The sequence below is a fragment of the Crocodylus porosus genome, unplaced genomic scaffold (genome assembly GCF_001723895.1).
Source record: "Crocodylus porosus isolate Cpor-Errol unplaced genomic scaffold, CroPor_comp1, whole genome shotgun sequence".
NCBI classification, from domain to species: Eukaryota; Metazoa; Chordata; order Crocodylia; family Crocodylidae; genus Crocodylus; species Crocodylus porosus.
The window spans coordinates 170,164-189,268 of NW_017728949.1; the positions used below are offsets into that span (position 1 = coordinate 170,164).

Consider the following 19,105-nt stretch of genomic DNA (forward strand, 5'->3'; position numbering starts at 1 on the left):
TTTTACAGGGTTCAGGTTGGGGATTCAACCCATTACCTGAGTCTTGGCTGCAAACCACAGGGAATGGTTCAGGGGCAGCAAGGAACACACCAACAGATCCATGCTAGATTGTATTTGGAAAGGCAAAGAGGAAATATCCACACCCACTTTGTTAAACTAAGAGTTTTAATAAAAATAGGCATTGCCCATCTGTTATCACTCGACACCACAGAGGAGATTACACAGGGACTAAGACAGAATAGCAATAATCCATCTGGTATTAAAAAAAAATATATATATATATATATGTGTAATGTTCGATTAGGGAAGAATTCTATGAAAGGGATTATATGATGTGGTTGCCTGCAATAACAGGGGACTAAACTCTATGGCCCTGGATGTGCTGCCCAAGCCATAGAAAGCAGCCAGGGCAGGACACTTGATACTTACCTTTCAGAGAGCCTGTCCTGCAAACATGTGTAGGGAACAGAAGTGCGCATTGCTCCTTCTGGCTAGCTGGTAGGATCTGGGTTGTGGAAGAACCTCCTGCAGAAAAGGCTCCAGTTTCACTTTACATCTCCAGGTGAGGCTGGAACAACACTGCGTTTAGCCATATGGGACTGCACCACTGATAATCAACAAACATAAGCAACAGGAAAGCAAAGTTTGGTAACCAATCCAGGTGCAGACCATATGCAGGACAGAGGATAAGGGGAGGGATAGGCCGCTTGCTCAGAGAACTCTGTTACTGGGCGGTGAGGCACTAATTCAAAGCTGTACATGAGTGGAAATCCATGCTTCAATTCTGCTGGGTACAACTTCCTCAGTGTTCGGTCCATGGCCTTATTTGGCTCTTCACTTGACAGCACTGGTCTGAGGATGCTTTAGTAGAGGAGCTTCATGGCCTGGGACCTGGGCCCTGCCAGCACATTTCCACTCACTGGTATCAGCTCTTTTTTGCTCGTCTTGCTGCCTCTCCAGGCAAAGCTGCAGGAGGGATGTTCTGGGGGGAAAAGATGCAAGTCAGAAAGACAAATGTAGAAGTTGAGCCAGGGCCTGAGGCTCCTCGATGGAACTACTGAGAACTCAGCACCTCCAAGTGTTTCAGCAAGAGAGAGGAAGCCCCTGGGCAATCAGCAATTCATGAAGTTAGTCCCTCCGGATGGATCCAAGGCACTGCCACTGTCTGCTAGTCCCTGCAGATTCTATTGGCTGTAGTCAGTTAATTTCACGCCAGTCTTTAGTCTCGTTAAAATGACAAGAGAAAGTTCCTTCTTCCCCTCCCCATATGCTGTGCAAGCAGGAAAGATCTAGGGAAAATGTTCTATCAGGATTCTAGCAGTGCTGCTCTAACAAAAGTACTGCAAGGCGTGCTGGCACTCAGTTATTGAGCATGCCCTTGGGAGCAATGGCTGGTCCACTGGGGATGAGTACATGCACACCCAAAATGGGAATCTGGATACAACAGGAACCTAAAGATCTGCTTATGTTTTCTTGGTTCATAAAACTCAAATTTGCTGATGCTACTTTAACAATGCCAAGTTAGCATTGGGGTACAGTTGTTCTCTAAACCTTTCCTTTGTGTGGATAGAAGTGCTACTCAAACTGTGTGGATGAGTTTGATTGGAACCTGTACCCAGCAATGCCAGGCTCTGTGCTCATCTGACAACAGGGATTGCTCCTACAGCCCACTACCATTTAGGAAGATAGCAGGCCAAGGGGCTTCCTTCCCTGCCAGTCTGACTAAGCACTGAGGAGAAACATGATTACCTGGGACACTTGGGGTCTGCAAGGACTTCCTGGTGTTGCTCTGGAGTCGGGCAATTCGGCTTTGGCTTTGCAGACCACCCAGGGAGCGAGAGGCAGTGCTGAAACAGAGTCAGGAATGAGAATTACTTATGACACAGAAAGGCCATTCTGAACAGGATCATGTCTGGCTGGGATGTGATTCCACCTTTCAGTAGGGCTGTGCAAAGCTTCGTGTGGTGATTCGATTTGGAGGAAATTCGGCCCAATTTGGTGACTGAATCTCCGAATCCGAATCAAATCAGGGGACCAATTTAAAGGTCTGAATCAATTCAAAGCTCTCCGAATCTTTGGCAAAGATTCCAAGAGCTTTGATGATTTGGGCAGTCTCCGGTAGATGCAGCAGGGAGCTGTAGCCACTCCGAGCTGGTAAGTACTAGAGGCAGGGAAGAGGGGCTGGGGGAGGGGACCATGGGGGGGACCACTGTCAGTCCCCCCATTGCTGCCCCCACCTGCCCCAGCTCCTGGTACTTTAAAGAAAAGCCCTGGTGCTCACTGGGTGCTGCCAGGTGTGGGGGGTGATCCCTGTTGCCCCCCACTGCCCCACATTGCATAGTGAGCTCTGCACAAGCCCCTTCGACCCCCCCCGCCCATGATCCCCCATGCCTGCCCTGTCTTTAAGAAAAAAAAGCGGAGAAAAGCCCCGGGACTCACCGCTCCTGTTGCAGCCTTGGGGCTTCGGGGGCTCCTGCAGAGCCCCCAGCCTGACACGGGGCAGCGGGGATCACCTCCTGTCGGCAGCAGTGGTGAGTCCCGGGGTTTCTTTAGGTTCCTTTTTCCTTAAAGGGCTGGAGCTGGCCTGTGCGGGGCATGAGGGTGCTGGGGGCTGGGGGCTCGTGCGGTGCCCCCCACACAGCATGGGGCAGTGGGGATCACCCCTCACTTGGCAGCACCTGCTGAGCTGAGGCTTTTCCCGCCTAAGTGCTGGAAGCTGGAGCAAGCAGGGCAGCCATTGCTGGGCTGGGAGAGGGGCAGGGGATGGGCCTGGACTGGCTGATTTGGAGATTCGGCTGCTGCCAAATCTCCAAATCAGATTTGGCCAAATTGAATCAGGACAGTGATTCAAATCACCGAATCGAATCACTGCCCCCCCAGTCAGCCGAATCCGAATCAAATACTAACCGCTTTGCACAGGCCTATCTTTCAGCCACATTATTTCACTCAGTGGGAGACAGCAAGCTGGGGGCTTTGTCAGTCAAGTCATAAGAGAAGCATAAGAGTAACCAGTAGAACACTTCATACTCTCTTGGTCCCTCAGACAGGAGACTTTCTGCAGGGCTTCTCCAGATAAGAGAGGGAGTTTACAGTTGACCAGCAAATAGTCTTGTCTGTGGTTGGCTACTCCAGACAAGCTCTTACCTCACAGAACGCCTTCTCTTTTGTCCAGACACCTTAGAGACTGATGAGGATGGCTTTGTGATGCTCCCACGGGGGATAGAAGAACCCTTCATGATGAACACTGGTACAGAAGGCCTGAATAAAACAAAGTTGTTAGTACACATACACTAGAGACCCTCTCCTATAGATAGAATCTCAGGCCCTTTTACTTTTGTCTGTCCTTTAATGTCCCAGGCCACATTACACCAAGACTATTTAGGAGGCAACTCCACAAATATTCAGGGAATTGCTGCTCTACATACAAGCTAAGTGATGTGCAAAGCTTTATGATATAATTCTAAGAGTTGTAGTAGTCAGATTTGGGCAGACATTTGAGTTCAGGCCTCCTTGGTTCTATTGATGGCTCTAGTACTAACTTGCATAGTGACTGTGAGCAAAACACTGCCCCTCTGTTCACTTCCCCATTATGTTTTAGGAAGGGTGGCCTGTTGTTACCATGGACATTCATAGGCACCACTTAGATTACCACACTTCGCATTTACACAACTCAGCACAAAGACAGGTTATATTTCTGAAGTGCAGGCAGAAGTCACAGATAGTTGCAATGTATACTCTTAATCCTCATTTGAGGAGTGCTTTGGACACAATAGAGTCTACACCTCAGAGGCAAGCAAAATACGGCCTCCAGGCTAGATCCAGCCCATGGAAAGACTTTGTCCAGCCTGCAGTGGGTCCCTCAGTCTTGCTGGGCCTAGGTGCTGTTGGGCCCATGGCTGGTCCTGCTGCCCCTGTGTATACAGTGGACCTGGGGCAGCTCCGCAGCTGGACTCCAGTACTAGGCAGCCCAGGCGGTAGTACTTTCTGGCTGCTGCTGCCTCTGGCCCCACCCCTATGGAGACTGATAGGGACCCACGCACATAGCTATGGCCCTAGTCTTGGCCCAGCCCAGACTTGCCCCAGCAGGAACAGAACAGCTCCAGACCAGCCAGGACCTACACGCATAGCCCCGACCCCAGGATGCCCTGGGGAAAAATGGCTGCCACCCCCTAACTGCTGCCCAGGCTGACCTGTGGCTTCTCTCCGTCACTGTCACCACTGCCAGCAGCACCACCTCCTGGCCACCCAGAAGTGGAGAGGAGCTGCGGCACAGCCTGGGCACAGGCTCTGGGTAGCTATAGCAAGCAGGGCCCAGCAGTGGCAAGGGTATAGGGGCCGTTTTTCCTGAGCCCAGCGGCACCACTGCTCAGCATGGGTGGGTGTGTCTGGAGCAGGTGTGGGGTGGCCCAGGGTTGGGGGTATGTGCATAGGTTCCAGCTAGTCAGCTCCAGCCAGGGCGAGTCCGGAGCGGGTACAGGGTGGGCTGAGGTTGGGGCTGTGTGCTCAGCTGCTGCTGCTGGGTGCTGGTGGAGGTGGCAGGGAGGAGCCACTGGACACACAGGCTCTAACATGTGTGATAGCTGATCATCTCAGGCTTCAAAAGGAGAGATGTAGACAGCTCTCAAACCTCCAATTTCTTTGTAAGTAATTCACATGAATTTTTGGACTGGTGTTTGCCAACCCATTAGGTTGAATGGGCTCTTTGGATGACTGCGAGTCTCAAAAAGAATTCTCTCACAGCATTGGGACCAAGTCACAAAAGCATGGATGAACTACACAGTGAGGCTGACTAGAAGCCAAACTGAAAATCACCAGCCTGGCTTCCCTGTGCAAACCCTGAGCTGCCAAGTAAGCAGACTGACAGCCAGCTGCTTCTCTTGGCCACCTGGGGAAGAATTTCCTATGTACAAGAGATCAGCAGCACTAACCTGGACATTAAAGGGTCATCTGGCTTGTTTATGAGGCACTGGACATTCTCCCAGCCAGGGAACTCTGGTGCACTGAACTTTGTTGGTTTAGTCAAGCCTGATGAACAGCTATCCTCAGAAAGGTCAAAGGTCATGTTCAGGTCTCTGATGGTCACTGCTGATGGACTGCAGCAGTTCTGGGCAGCAGATACTGCCAAGGGCACCCGTCTTTTGATGACTGTTGATGGGCAGCATTTGGGGATGTGATCATCAGGGAACAGAGATGGCTTGGCTTCCTTTGGAAGAGGGGTGCTATGGCTGCGAATTTCTGTAGGAAGAGCCACTTGCTCTATGGAGCTGCCGTTCAGGCCAGAAAGGGATGATTTCCGTTGGCGTTTCGCCTGCCTTTTCAGGGTGGGAGGTGTTCCTGGCTTGGAGGGGCTGCTCATTTCTGACCTCCTCCTCTTCTTCGTTGGCACATTGAAAGTCTTGAGTGAGGGGTTGGGAAGCAGCATCAGCTCCTGCAACCGCCGTGCAGCAGACCTTGTCACTGGGGCAGAATGTTCTGTGACAGATGCATATTGTCCTGAGGGCACTAGTAGAAGTGCAGGTAAATAGAATATTAAAAGGGCATCACTACATTACTTCCTACACTGGCCTCTAAGCACCATCCCATCCATTGCAAACGCTGGGGTTTTCACTAAGCAGTACTATAGTAGGAGCTCTCTTTTAGCCGTACTTGCCCTAGGACAGGTAACAAAGGCCTTGCCAGGATCTAAGAAGCAGGTCTGCAAGACTCTGGCCCATGTACCTGTGAGTATAAGACACATATCAACAAGCAGAGTGCTTCAGCTTGCAAGCAGGCTGTGCTCAGGGAGGGATATTTGGCATTGGCACTAGCTCTGTCCGACACCCCTTTCTAACCTAGCCACCTCAGAAAAGTTACCTTGGAACAAAGTCAACCTTAGAACACTGAGTTAAGAGTCTAAAACTGTATCAAATCATAAAGCTTACAGAATTTACTCCTCAAGAAGGGGGAGGTCTTAAAGAGTCTGCAAAGCATCCTAAGAACTTTGTGATTGGTTTTGCAAACTGTATAAAATCTTAAGATAGGTAAGCTTGAGGTCTCCTCTGCATTGTTTCCTTAAGTTTCAGTGAAGGATAAGCTTCTACAGCTAACAGCCCAGAGAAACAGCCCAGAGAACTCTTTGCTGTCATTTGGTTGAGTTCCACACTTGCACCCAGACCACCTAAGGCCAAATACATAAAATAAAATAAGCCCTTGAAACTTTGTGCTTCAGTTAGTTAAGCTGAAAGATCAGAAAGTGCCCACCTCACAGCGAAGCCCTTTAGAACCTCAGCTTTACGGTGCTAGGAGACAGTGTATAGGGTCATGCTTCCCAAGTTTCTGGAGATGTGGTTAGATTGCTATGCATGGCCCCTTAGTTGTGAAGATCTATCTGTAATTCCACTGTGGTAATCTTAAGAGAAATCTGGGATTTTTTAAAACCAAAAATCCCCTCTGGCTCTTAGTGGTTCCAGCGACTTTCAAACATGGACACTATAGAAACTCTCTGCAAACTCGCACTCAGCTACAGTCAGAGATTGAACTAGATGTGTTATTTTAAACAGGTGCAGTCGCATCCATGCAGAAGGCTGTGGAGACAAACTCGCAATCAGACCAACAGTGACTAACTCCATTGTATCAAGTGAGGTGTTAGTTCTAACACCTATTGCCAATGTTAACTTGATCATTTTAGACCAATCAACAGTGTGATCCTACATCATAGCTGTTTGTAGAGGCAAAACACTGTAATGGGATGAGAACGTGCCTGTTAAGTGCTGGGGTGAGCCAGGAGGAAAGAAGAATAGATTATTCTCTGTCTAGAAGTTCTCTTTGGCAGCAGACTGCAAGAAGCAGGTAAACTCTTTGGCATTTTGGCAGCTGGCAGAGTGCAGAGAAGCCACAATCAAAGCAATCCCAGGACTGTGATAATAATTCTGCCCCCAGGAAGATGTCTGTTCTCTTTCCAAGCACTGCTATGGCACCCAGCCCAGTGCCTCAGGCACAACATTCACTCATTCATATTTGCTTTACTGGGGACCTCAGCATGCATTTAAGAAGGTCACACATGCCAAATTATTACTCCATGAACCCAGCAGCTGTATGCTTCTCAATCAGAGGTGCTTTAGGTAAATAGAGTTTCCAGTGTATGGGGAGCTAGCCTGGAGCACTACTGGCTCTGAAGCCAGCAGCCACTGCCTCTGAGAGGAAGGAAAGCAGTGTAGCACAGCAGGGACCACTACACAGTCAAGAGGCTAAGAGAACCTCAAGTTCCAGCACTGTGTCTGTAGCTATGAACCACTGCTCTAAGCCAGGGGTGTCAAACTTGCAGCTACTATAGAGAGGGCAGCAATTCAGGGGTGGGGTCTGCTACTGAAATCTGAGACATGGAGCCCCATTTACAACATGGGGGGGGGGGCGGAAATTAACAACTTCATTAACCCCCATGGCCACTGCCACATCTGAATACAGATGAGAAGCTCTGGGGGGCAGGCAAGTTTGACACCCCTGCTCTAAGCCATTCAGTCTCTTCAGAGCTGTCATAATGTACACTTTAACCCTGAGATGAAGCCAGGAAGGTGGTGATCAGGTAGAGCAGCTCCTAATATCACACACCATGAGCTCACCATTGTCTGAGTGCTGTCCTGCTTCTTGGGCTGAGCTGGTCTCATTGGTCACCTTGGACCTGTCTAGGTTTCTAACTTGCTCTTGATGTCTACTGGTCTTCCCATGTACCAGGTGTTCCAGTTCTTCAAACTCAGAGATCATGTCAGGGGTTAGGAGGTTGGCAGCCTTCAGCAGAGAGAACTGCTTTTGGACAACATGCAATATAGTGGTTACCAGCCTGAAACAGAAAAGAATATGGCAGTAGATAGGAAAAACGCCAGCCCCAACAGTTTTTCAGTGTAGCATGCCTCCTGGGCTGGGTGGAGGTCCAGGATCACAGCAAGCAGCGCATCACCTCAAATCACCACCTCTGTACATGTGCCTGTTCACTTCTGGCTTCCCCTTAGGTTTCTGCTAAGTGTGCTGTATTGTAAGGGGTGGGCAAGCTTAGCACAAGTGTAGAATGCAGCTTGCTGGGAGTTCAAAGGCTGTTAAATAGATCTGTCAGTTAAGTCAAAGGCAAGGTGATAAGATCTGCTCAGACTTCTCTAACACATCAGTAGCAGGGAAAGACTTGCTGCTTGAAGAGTGCATGAACAACAGAAAGTGTAAGTTATCACCTGTGGGCACACGGTATGACTACAGAGCAGACAGCAGGGGGCTCAAGGCAAGGCTTCACACACTTCTGGCCAAACAGGCTCTAGTCAGCCTTTGTGTATTTTAAATTCAAGTTATACACACACAAAGCCAAGCCAGCATCCTGCTTACAAGTTACATTTTAAAGGGAGCCATTCTGGTGGGACACGTGGGGCAAAGACACCAGCAGCCTTGGCCCTGAGTACCGTGCCAGTGCAAAACCTGTAGAAGCCTAGTATATAATGAGCACTTGAGAGGTAACTGAGTGGTGAATCCTTGAAGTCTGAAATTCAGACTCGCACATTTGCTGTGTTTAGAATTCTACCTCTACTCTGCTAGTGGAATCTGTATCACTGACACAAAGTATTTTAAAGTATGGACAGAAAATACACTGAGTAGAAAAGGCAAAGGACACAGCATTCTATCATGGAACAGCTGACAGTTAAAAAAAAAAAAAAAGTGTTTTCTTTCCTGTATTAAGTGAAAGCTAAAACCATAGCAACTCATCCCCGAATAAAAACAGGGTTAAACTGCCCCAGTTTACTGTATAATAGGAGCAGACACACAGGAATTACCACAGAACAGCTGATGCAGGGCCAATCTTCTTTCCCCCTTTTTAACTTAATTGGTCTGTTTTCCCATGCCCTTGTTTTGGCGCCAAGAGTACCTTAATATATCAGTTCCTTAGACTAGGCCATTATTGTTCTTAGGACTCTGAGAGCTAGTCCCAATTTTGATGGCATCATACAGAGCACAGTATCTCCCAATCATGTAGCAGAAACCCATTTGATCAATTTTATGTGGGCCATTGTATAGGTTTAGTAACTGTTTAAAAGCACAAGCTCCATATCCTTAAATATTCTCTGCTTCAGAATTACCATAAGGCACACAAGCACCAGGTAGACCGGGGTGGGCAAAATGCGGCCCGGGGGCTGGATGTGGCCTAGCAGGCCATTCTATCTGGCCTGTGGGGCCCCTAAAAATTTTAGAAAATTAATATTAATCTGCCCTGGGCTGCCTGTCATGCGGCCCTCAATGGCTTGCCAAAACTCAGTAAGCGGCCCTCTGCCCAAAATAATTGCCTGCCCCTGAGGTAGACTGTCCCCAGTATGGCTCTTTGAGCCTGAACACAGTCATAGTGCTGAAACTATACACCAATTTTTCCCAGCAGGCTAAGGCACGGGTTCCTTCATGTGTACACATACAACAGGGAGCACTCACCTTTCTGTCTGGGTGAGCCCCTGTAAGAGAGGGCTTGCTCCTTGGGTTTTCTGCTGGGCATCTGTGCTTTGGAACTCTACGCAGCTGTGAAGTTTCTTCTCTGAAGCCTGAATTGGTTGTAAGGAGAGCATCTTAACTTCTGATTACTTTGCCAGGAGGTAGCAAAACTATACAGTAATCTTATCTGGCACACAAACAGTAGAGGGGTGCACTCACATACCAAACCATAACTGACTCCTTCATCCTCAAGTCATATTTGCAGTGTATGTGGGGGTTTTCTTACCATTTACTAGCATCTCTGTAGCCTGAGTAAACAGAGGCTGCAGCACACAGATGTCCTGCTCATTAAGTAGGGAAGCTTATACTGCATTATGAAGGGGACAGCTCTTCAGCTGGAGTCTTGCCTTAAAGCAAATCCAAGAAGGCATCTTTCTGTGCACCATCAAAAGCATTCCCTAGAGATCCAAGAGCTGAGTATAGCCTCAGAACAGCCTTACCCTTTTCCCATGCTAATGTTTATTTTATCCCCAAAGACAGTTCCCAGATTCTCTACTAACCCTGCTGCTCACCCTTCCATCAGTTATAGTATATGCTGTGCTACTCCTTAGCAGTGTCCCACTACCTCTGAGACACCTTTATCCATTCAGCAGTGCCCCTATTGCACACCTGTTATGGTTACTCCAGGATGCCATACCTGTACAACTGTTCTTCTAGTTACCAGCCCTTCTCTTACCTCTTCTGTTCCCAGCTCCTGCTGCTGAAAAGATGGTTTTATGTTCAGTTCCTGTTGCTGTGTCACCATTTCCTGAGCCCCCTTACAAAAGGCTTCATCATTTGAGCATACCTCCTGGGCCGCCTCATCTGACCTACAGCAAGCCAGAGGAAGCAGCAATCAAAGCCTGAAAAAGCTCTTGAGAAGAAACAGCTCCCAAGCCAAAGAAGATCCAGATACAAAGCTGAGGTGTTTGCTTGAGCTTGAACAGAAATAGGTCCTTGTGGAGAACTTAGTTTTATAGTCAGATTGTGCAAGGTTTATCCTGTACTCATTTTGACAGGTCTTTGCAAACCACCTTTCTCCACACTCCTTACCACTTCATTCCACACTAGGTCCAGGCTCTGGCAAGCACTGGTGATTAACAGCCTGGTTTTATTAGCACCAGAAGTGCCTGAATGAAGGAAAGATGCACTTGGGTAGCTAACATGTTTGTCTGCCTTTGAGTCAGCTCTGCTCTCAGACATATAATTTGGGCTCTAATCAAGAGTATAAATGGGCCTAAAGCATCTTGATCTGAGGTTTCCTGGGAGAAGGGGTGCAGCATGCAGCACTGTTCGCTCTTTGTCCCACTTGGAAGGAGACTGAAGGTAGGTAAAATGTTACCTGAGCAGTTCGGCTTGGTGAGGGCTACCGTGTGCCAGAGAAGCTGGCACCTGTTGGTCTGCAACTTGTGCATCTCTCTCGTAAGTTTGGAGCTTTGCTCGCAGAACTGCCACCTGTAAGGGAAATTCTGCCCATTTAGATCAGATTTCTCCCTACCACTCACAATATTTGCCAAAAAACTCTAGAGCAATGCATTTCTTTTGAGAACAGCAGCCTACACTGTGCAGGAGAGAACTGGACACTTGGGTGGGCTGCTCTGTCCCTACTTTCTCTTGACCTTTCATGGGACCCTAAGTAGCAAGAGACACCATATATGGGTCACCAAGCAAGAAACCCACCTGCTCATGAGTCATTGCTCTCAATTTCAGGGATTGGTATCATGCTGCTATCATTTCTGGCTTTCTTTCTATAGATGTAAGCAGGCAGTGCTCCATCAGTTTTACTCAGTTCTCATGAGGGATGCTCACTTTACAAGTAAGGGGCAGAAATTTGTTTTTTGGAAGGTAAGATCTTAAGTTCTAGAACAAGTGCCAAAGGGTGACAGAATAACACAGGACCCAGGAGACATCCAGCAGTAGAACTGACTGCTGCTCCAGAAGTACCTATTCAAGTCTACTACTCCTTAACATCACAAAACGCTGCCTGCAGAGTGAGTTAAGTAGTATCACAAAGATCTCATGAGAGTACTCACAGTCCCAGAGAGGTGCTGGCGTCTGGCAATGACTAAAACAAAACCACCCACCAGACCTCCTGTATGTAAGGCACGTTACCTCTGCTTTCAGCTGCTCACAGATAACTGCGTAATTACTGAAGTGGCAGTCCAGGCTGAGCATGTTACTCTTCAACTACAGGATAGAAATGGGAAGAGGAAGCATAGAAAAGGAAGAGACTGGGTTAAACAAACAGACCATCAGATGCAGGACAGCCCTTTTACCGTGGATTGTTGGGAGAGAACTAACACTGCAACAGAATTCAACAACAATCTCAGGAGTTCATGGATAGATTCTGTGCTGTAGTTTAAGCCAACATGCTTGGATACCCGCATCATTTGGAGAGCACTTTTCAGGGACAATTCTGTAAGGGTCATGGATAGTAGCCTATAGAGAAATTCTAAGCTCCAAGCAGCATTAATAGAATTGCTAGTATAGCTTAATCTAGCACTCAGCACCATCAGCACCACTGAAAGCGGCTGGTCCTGGAGTACAGTCTACAGGGCACAAATACAAGGACAAGACACGTGGGAGATTGTAACTAAGTGTCTACCAGTAAGTACACCTTGATCCCTTTAGTTAGATAGGACGTTATGAAACCCACTAAACCAGCTCCTTCACAGCCTATTCACCCCTGGTCTCCCTTAATACAATGGTACTATACGATTACAGTTTTGCTTAGAGATGTTTGGTACCCACCGACATTTTGATCTCCTTGGCTCGACTGGCATATTTCAGTGTGTTGTAGGTGTCCTCATAGGCCAGTGTACATGGGGTGATGGCAGCAATCATGACAGTCCGACAGTTGCCCCCAATAGAATCCTTCAGCAGGCGGGTGAGCTTACTGTCTCTATATGGGATGTGGGGCTTTTTGCTCTGTAGTGAGAGAGATCAGGGGACTCACCTCAGCTCTCTGATATCTCTAAGGAGCCTAGCACTGGCAAGTACAAGTGCTCACTTATTCTCATTGCCTTAGGTTAAGAAGCCAGGGAAAGTTAGAAAACGAAAGTTAGCCTACCCACTACTGGTCCTTGTTTTACCAGAGCTATTTCCTACTAAGAGTATGGAGCTGATGACATTTGCAGGGAGAGCCTTGTATTAGCCATACTGTCTTTGCTTTGTTGCCCTTTGGGCAGTAGGAACACGAGGGAGTGATCCATGGAGGAGTGTTACCTTTGTATCTGCCAGGGCATTGATGACGTTGATCAGGGCCAGCAGTGAGCGATTGATGTTGGCGCCCTCCCGGAGCCGCTCACCCTTGGTGTTGGCAGCTGAAGCTCGCTCTGAGCCAGCCAGGTCAATCAGGCTCATTTTTGCTACCTGCAGGTCCTGAGCGATGCCAACAACACGGTCCTGCTGCTTCACATAGATCTGTGAAAGGGGAAGAGTAGTGAGGGGAAGATACAAGCTGCTTGACAAAGTCAACAGGCTTGAGAGATAGCACAGAACCCCACAGAGACTCTTTGATAGTTTAGAAGGTAGACCTCTATGGACAGTATTTTCCTCTTTTACTGTGCCACTTTGCCAAGCCTACCCACTGCTGGGAGATCAGAAGGGACAAAGCACAGGCTAATGCTAGTGGCTTAAAAACTCTAAGGCTGGATCTTACCTGTCTGGGTTTGCATGGAGAGAACTGATAACAGCTACAAGATGCAACAGATAAGTGCATGTCTGGGCTTACAGCCTGCAAATTCCATTTTGATTGTAACTCACATGATAACAGTGGTTCTCAATCTTTTTAGACTGGAGGCATCCCTCCAAAGATTCAAGACACTCCTTGGTAGAGGTAATACCTGCCACCTAACATAATAACCGCCATCTACTGGGTCAGACCATAGGTCCATCTTGTCCAGTATCCTGTGTCACATAATGTCATAAAGTGAATGTTCAAAGGGAGAGTGAACTGGGTATGACCAGGGTATTTTTCCCTCCACTGTTTCTTCCCACTTGCAGCCTCCAGTATTTAAGGTCTAGGAGGTTCTGATTCACAGGCTGTATCCTTAACTTCCATGCTCAATAGGTACTGATGCCCCTTTCCTTCAAGAATTTGTCCAGTCCCTTTTTGAATCTGGCTAAACTGTCAGCTTCCACAACATCTGCTAGCAATGATTTCTACACTTTAATTACACACCATGTGAAAAACTTCCTTTTGTTAGTTTTAAACTTACTAGCTACTAGTTTCATTTTGTGACCCCTAGTTCTTGTCTTGTGAGAGACAGTAAATACATTAGTTGAGACACCTCTTGGAAAAATGCCAGATCTTAGTTTTCACTCTTTATAAAATTCTAGAGCAATTCTTTTGCTGCACAGAACTTAAAGATCACAACAGGTCAGAATGTGTTTATGACTATGGATCCTTATTTGAAAACACAGGTTTCTCCTGTGAATCATGTTTGCACACCTAACAGTGCTAACATTATGTTGCACTCCATAACACCTCTCTAAGGTCTTCAAGGTATCCTCATTGAGAATCACTGCACTATACCTTCACTTTTGCCTTATACTCATAACAATGTAGAGTAATCGATGGTTTTATATTCAACTATAAGCACCGTAGGAAAAAAAAGCTGGTAGCAGCTGAGGAGAACTAGTTTGTAGTTTAGTTGCTAGGTTACTAGTTAGAACCAATTACCTGATGAAGAACTTTAAGTTGCTGAGTGGGGGAAGGAGTTGGACCTTTACAGAAGAACCAGTTCTGCTCTTACCAGGGGCTCTATCTCACTGATCAGAAAAAGGGGCAAGGCTGGCCAGAAGAGGAGAAATACAGGACCCTGGAAGGGTTGACCAAAAGCCCAGAACTGATCTGGCATACTGAGGACACTGAAAGAAAAATTTTGTGTGTAGTAGTTCATTGTTTTTTGTAGCTCCCTCTTTCACATGTATTACCGATGAGTAAAATGTGATTGTTTAAGAAATTCCTTTGCAGAATCTGTGTCCTTTGTTTGAACTGTCAATATCTGAAGAATTAAACAGTAATCACTATTTACTTTTAACAACAGATGGATGGGTCACAAAGGATTACTGGAAACATTAGGAGAGAATGCTGTCTACCAGGAATAAAGATCTAAAACACAGATTTGAGGATGAAGAGGATTCTCATGGAAGCAGGCAAGAATCCTTGTTCCTCTATAGGAAGAAAAGATATGGTCAAATACCCTTTGACCAGGATAAAAGATGACTTATGCTAAGTTTGGGAAGACATTTAGAAAATCTAGAACAGTGGTTCTTAATCTGCTTGGAATCAAGGCACCCCTTAGAACATGCCAGATTAGTTCTCAATTGTTTTCTGACTACAGTAAAAACTAAAGCAATGCTGTTGCAAAGAACTCAGAAAGACCACAACAAGTCATAACGCTTTTAAAACTGTGGATTCCTATTGGAAATCTGTGGGTTTATCTTGTGAATTTTGCAGGCACACCTAACAGTACTAATATTGTATGGCACCCCAGGGCATCCTTGAAAGGATCTCACAGTATCCTGGTTGTGAATCACTGCAGTAGGGACATCCAAGTACTAGCGCCACAATACAAGACTCCTTTAAAATACTACACGCACCTACTGTGTTGCACAATCCGCCATGATTCTGAAAAAGTGTTTTTTCCTTACATTTTGCCTTCCAAAAAGGATGTGCATATATTATTTAGGGGTGTATGATATGTGAAAGAATACAGTGACTCCATGTCCCAATTTGGGGATGCAAATACTTGACTTGGTTAAAATACTAGCAACCTACAGCTTTTGGACCAGATCTGGCCCAGAGTGGGAGCTTCAGTGTTTAGCTGTGAGAGCATTGCCCATGCCATTTCTGGGTACTGGGGAGCTTTGCCTGTGCTGCATTGCAGCCACACAGCAGGAAGAAGCAGCGATGGAGCCAGGATCCTAGTGCTGGTCACAGTCCTTGAGCCCACGCTGAGCCATTATAGCCCGCTGCTGGAAAACAGTGCTGACTGCTGGTTTAAACTTTATAAAATAAAGATTGAGAGAGAACATGATTACCTTTTTAATATATATATATTTCATGGGATGAATTTTAGGGGAGAAGAAGATGGGGTTTTTTTGGTTAAGGCAAAACTCAAGAGCATAAGATCAAGTGGTCACAACTAGTTATGAATAAATTTGGATTGGAAACTAGATTAACTATCAGAAGTGTTGAAGATTTGAAAGGTCTTCTGAGCAAACTAATGGAGGCAAGAATGAGTTTATGATCAAACTCAGTAAGTTTCTGAAAAGGGAGAGTATAATAGGAGTCGGAGCTCTTGGTTCAATCATGTGTCATACGTGTAATCAAGTATTTGCATCCCCAAATTGGGACATGGAGTCACTGTATTTTTTCACATATCATACACCCCTAAATAATATATGCACATCCTTTTTGGAAGGCAAAATATAGGGAAAAAACACTGTTTCAGAATCATAGCGGACCGTGCAACACAGTGGATGAGTCTACAAGTGCGCTTCACTGCGCAGTAGACTAATTTACTGTGCAGGAAAGCATCACTGATTATGTACACTGCAATTATGGCACATTAGGTTAATTAACTTTTGGAACAGGATAGTCCTGTCAGACACAGGTAGTATCCAATGTGGAGTAAATCACTGCACTTATTAAACTAGTGGTTTTCAAACTCTTTGAGCTGAGCCCTTCTGAGTTACAATTTTGTTCACGCCCCACCCCCGCCCCTCAGAGAAGCAGTGCAACCCACTGGCGGAGCCTGCACAGGGCTCCCCACCCCTGCATTCCCCCCATAAGGCTGCAGCGGTGCCAGCTCCTTGCAACCTTCTTGCCTGTGCCCCTCCAGCATTCCTTCATGCCCCCCTGTTGGGGGGAATTGCTCCCCACAGTTTGAAAACAACTGGCTTAAATGCATGTGCAGATGGTGACAGTGGGATTAGTTTACTCCAGCTCAAATCGCAACAGAGTTTATTCAGTCACATTAATTGTATGTGTAAATGTGCCCAGTAAGGTCTTCTAGAAGGTTCTTCTTCTTATTATAGTATTAATTTACAGGGACTCATGTAATGTTTCCAAACAACAAACCTCATCAAGTTACTACAGACTGCATACAGCAGTTTACTTGCCCTGAGCCAGCCTAGTGGCTCCTTCAGGCACAATCTACAGTGTTCAGCCAATAGCTACTGCAAATTCCTGGGCAGGTGTGAGAAGGTTATAACTGAACTCCACTCCCTTCTGCCTGCTGGGCCAGAAGGAAGTGATAGCAATGTTGGATGTTGGCAGCCATTATAGCACAACATCTCCGTGCTTCTATTTTGCCATACTTTATTCCAGTGAAGAAAAATCAGCTCTCACTTAAGACACATCCCCTCCAAATTTTGGAAAAAAGGTTGCACGCGGTGTGGGAGTAAATACAGTAGCTCTATTGCAGTGTGGTAAATGCCTGACAATACCACGCACTTTTGTCGATTATCTGCAGGGACCAGGAAGGAAGCCCTCCCCCACCCCCTCAATACAGGCACCTTCATGAATGCTACTGGCTTATGGGGTGGTTTCCACCCTCCTCTGAAGCAGTCAACAATGTCCCCAGCAAAGCTGGGGGAGGAGGGAGGCACTTGCTGACTGGTGCTTCAGTTGGGACTTCAAGAAGTCTGAGGTTCCTGACTCAGGGGAAAATCATTCCAGTCATACAAGCTTAGTGTGTGCAGAATGCAAGAGAGGATTTGGGATGAAAGGCAGCACACTAGAAATGAGCTTGCAATCAGAGGTCTCAGGGTCTCTCTGCACAGGCCGGGTGTGACCGCTTTTTTCAACTGAATGTTACATTATAAAGATACATTGGAAGATTTCCGAGAAGAGAACAAATAATCAGTAGGCTGGACAGGGTATTGACAGCCAAATCAGTAAAGCTAGGGAAATGCTGAATAGGATGGTATGGAAAAAAACACCTATTTATAAGTTACCATGGAAGGAGTCTAAATATTTAATGTAGGGGTTGGCAGTCTTTAAGAACTGAAGGCTGTCACTTGCAACAAGGCTGCAGATTCCTTCTCTGCAGCACCCCAGCCTTTCCTGCTGTGTGCCACTGGCCACTCCCTTGCCCCTTCCACCCCAGTGAAGCCTCCATTTACCCAAGTGCTTCAGATTTCTATCCTCAGCAGCAACTGGGAAAAGGGACTGACAGTGAGGGTAAGTGAAGGCTACAAAACAGCCCTCAAAACAGAACAGAACAGACATCTGCTGGATACTGCGGAGGGAAGTGGCACATGACAGAGCAATACATAGCACAGGGCAGTGGAGGTACTCTCCCCTGCAGTGGGCTGAATTCACATCTCTTTGCAGGCTGCTGCAAGCTGTAGGTTGCCGACCCCTGTAGGTTGAAAGTAATAAATACACAGGAGCACAGGAATGAACAAGGGAAAACATAAGCCAAGTTAAAAAAAGCTTCCTGACAGCTGGAAGGGCAGCTCAAGCATTTGGGACACTTAAAACTATTCTGAATGCACTGCAGAAAGAATCCTGCACTTTGGTCAGAATTTACAGCAATAGGTGTTTCCTAGCTATAAGAACATACTGGCAGCCAGACCCAGCCCAAGTCCTGTCTGACAGTAGCTCCTGTCAGATGCTTCAGAAGAAATCATAACCTTTCTTCACAATACACTTAATAAAAAATCATAAGGAACCCTTAAATGCCAGGCCTCACAAGATTTTGATTCCCATCTTCACCTGGGTCAATTTGGGCACCCATACCTGAAGTGAAAAGCCCCATGACATCCTAACAGAAGTTGGTGCTGCCCCTTACCTGGAAAACAGCATGTGAGCGTGAAGAAGTGGCATTGACATCTGTGGGGTGCTGTGTGCGGTTTTTGTTTCCATTAGCCAACATTTCCAGAAGCTGCCTAGCTGACTTTGGCTGAAAGGAACACAGAGAAAAAAGTTAGTACCAAAACATTGCTTCAAAAGGAAGGTTTTTGTAGCGCAAATCTAAATAGGGAAGCTGCACAGCTTTCTCCCAAGGGTAACAGCCACAGGTACCCACATAAACTACTGTCCTTCTCAGTACAAGGAAACTTTATGAGGAGGGTGAATTTTGAGCTGGGGAAAGGTGCCAGGTAAACATGCCAGGCAGGCGGAGCTGAAGTCATCTACACACAAGACAGGTACAAACATGGGATACAGCAGGACAGGATTCCTCTGTGCAGATCTGATGCAGCACCTTAGCACTAAACATGAAGGACTGTCTTTGTTATGAAACATAAACGTTTCAAAGTTAATTTATTCACTGGACAACATGCAAATCAACCACAATAAAGACATCTGTCCAACAAGAACTAGTTGATTTTATACACAGACATCAACAGATGGTAATGTCAGCTACTGCAACAGATGTCAGCTATTACAGAACTGTAGGGCTAAGCAAAGCTTTGGGTGGTGATTTGATTCAGAAGAGATTTGGCCCGATTCAGTGGCTGAATCTCTGAATCCAAATGAAAGCTCTCCAGAAGATTCGGAGAGCTTCAAACCAATTAAAAGGTCCGAATCGATTCAAAGCTCTCTGAATCTTCCTAAAAGATTCAGAGAGCTTTGATAATTGGACAGTCCCTGGTGGCTGCAGCAGGGAGCCGCAGC

At 46.6% G+C, this 19,105-nt stretch overlaps 1 protein-coding gene across 2 annotated transcripts in view; it reads right to left on the reverse strand.

The window, feature by feature from the left end:
• Positions 1–147: 147 nt before the first annotated feature.
• Positions 148–19,105, reverse strand: part of KIF18B (kinesin family member 18B) — a 27,803-nt gene continuing 8,845 nt past the window's right edge. Inside the window, exons 5-16 of one of the 2 annotated variants that reach the window (XM_019554593.1) lie at positions 18,279–18,389; positions 12,697–12,894; positions 12,223–12,399; positions 11,584–11,658; positions 10,814–10,926; positions 10,169–10,301; positions 9,436–9,542; positions 7,599–7,816; positions 4,929–5,502; positions 3,145–3,258; positions 1,750–1,847; positions 148–982 (exon numbers count right to left, since the gene is read on the reverse strand). In XM_019554593.1, the coding sequence (XP_019410138.1) occupies positions 864–982; positions 1,750–1,847; positions 3,145–3,258; positions 4,929–5,502; positions 7,599–7,816; positions 9,436–9,542; positions 10,169–10,301; positions 10,814–10,926; positions 11,584–11,658; positions 12,223–12,399; positions 12,697–12,894; positions 18,279–18,389 (2,037 nt within the window). In that variant the 3' untranslated portion in view covers positions 148–863. Of the gene's footprint in view, positions 983–1,749; positions 1,848–3,144; positions 3,259–4,928; positions 5,506–7,598; positions 7,817–9,435; positions 9,543–10,168; positions 10,302–10,813; positions 10,927–11,583; positions 11,659–12,222; positions 12,400–12,696; positions 12,895–18,278; positions 18,390–19,105 lie in introns of both variants that reach the window. The other variant, XM_019554592.1, reaches the window with a different exon arrangement.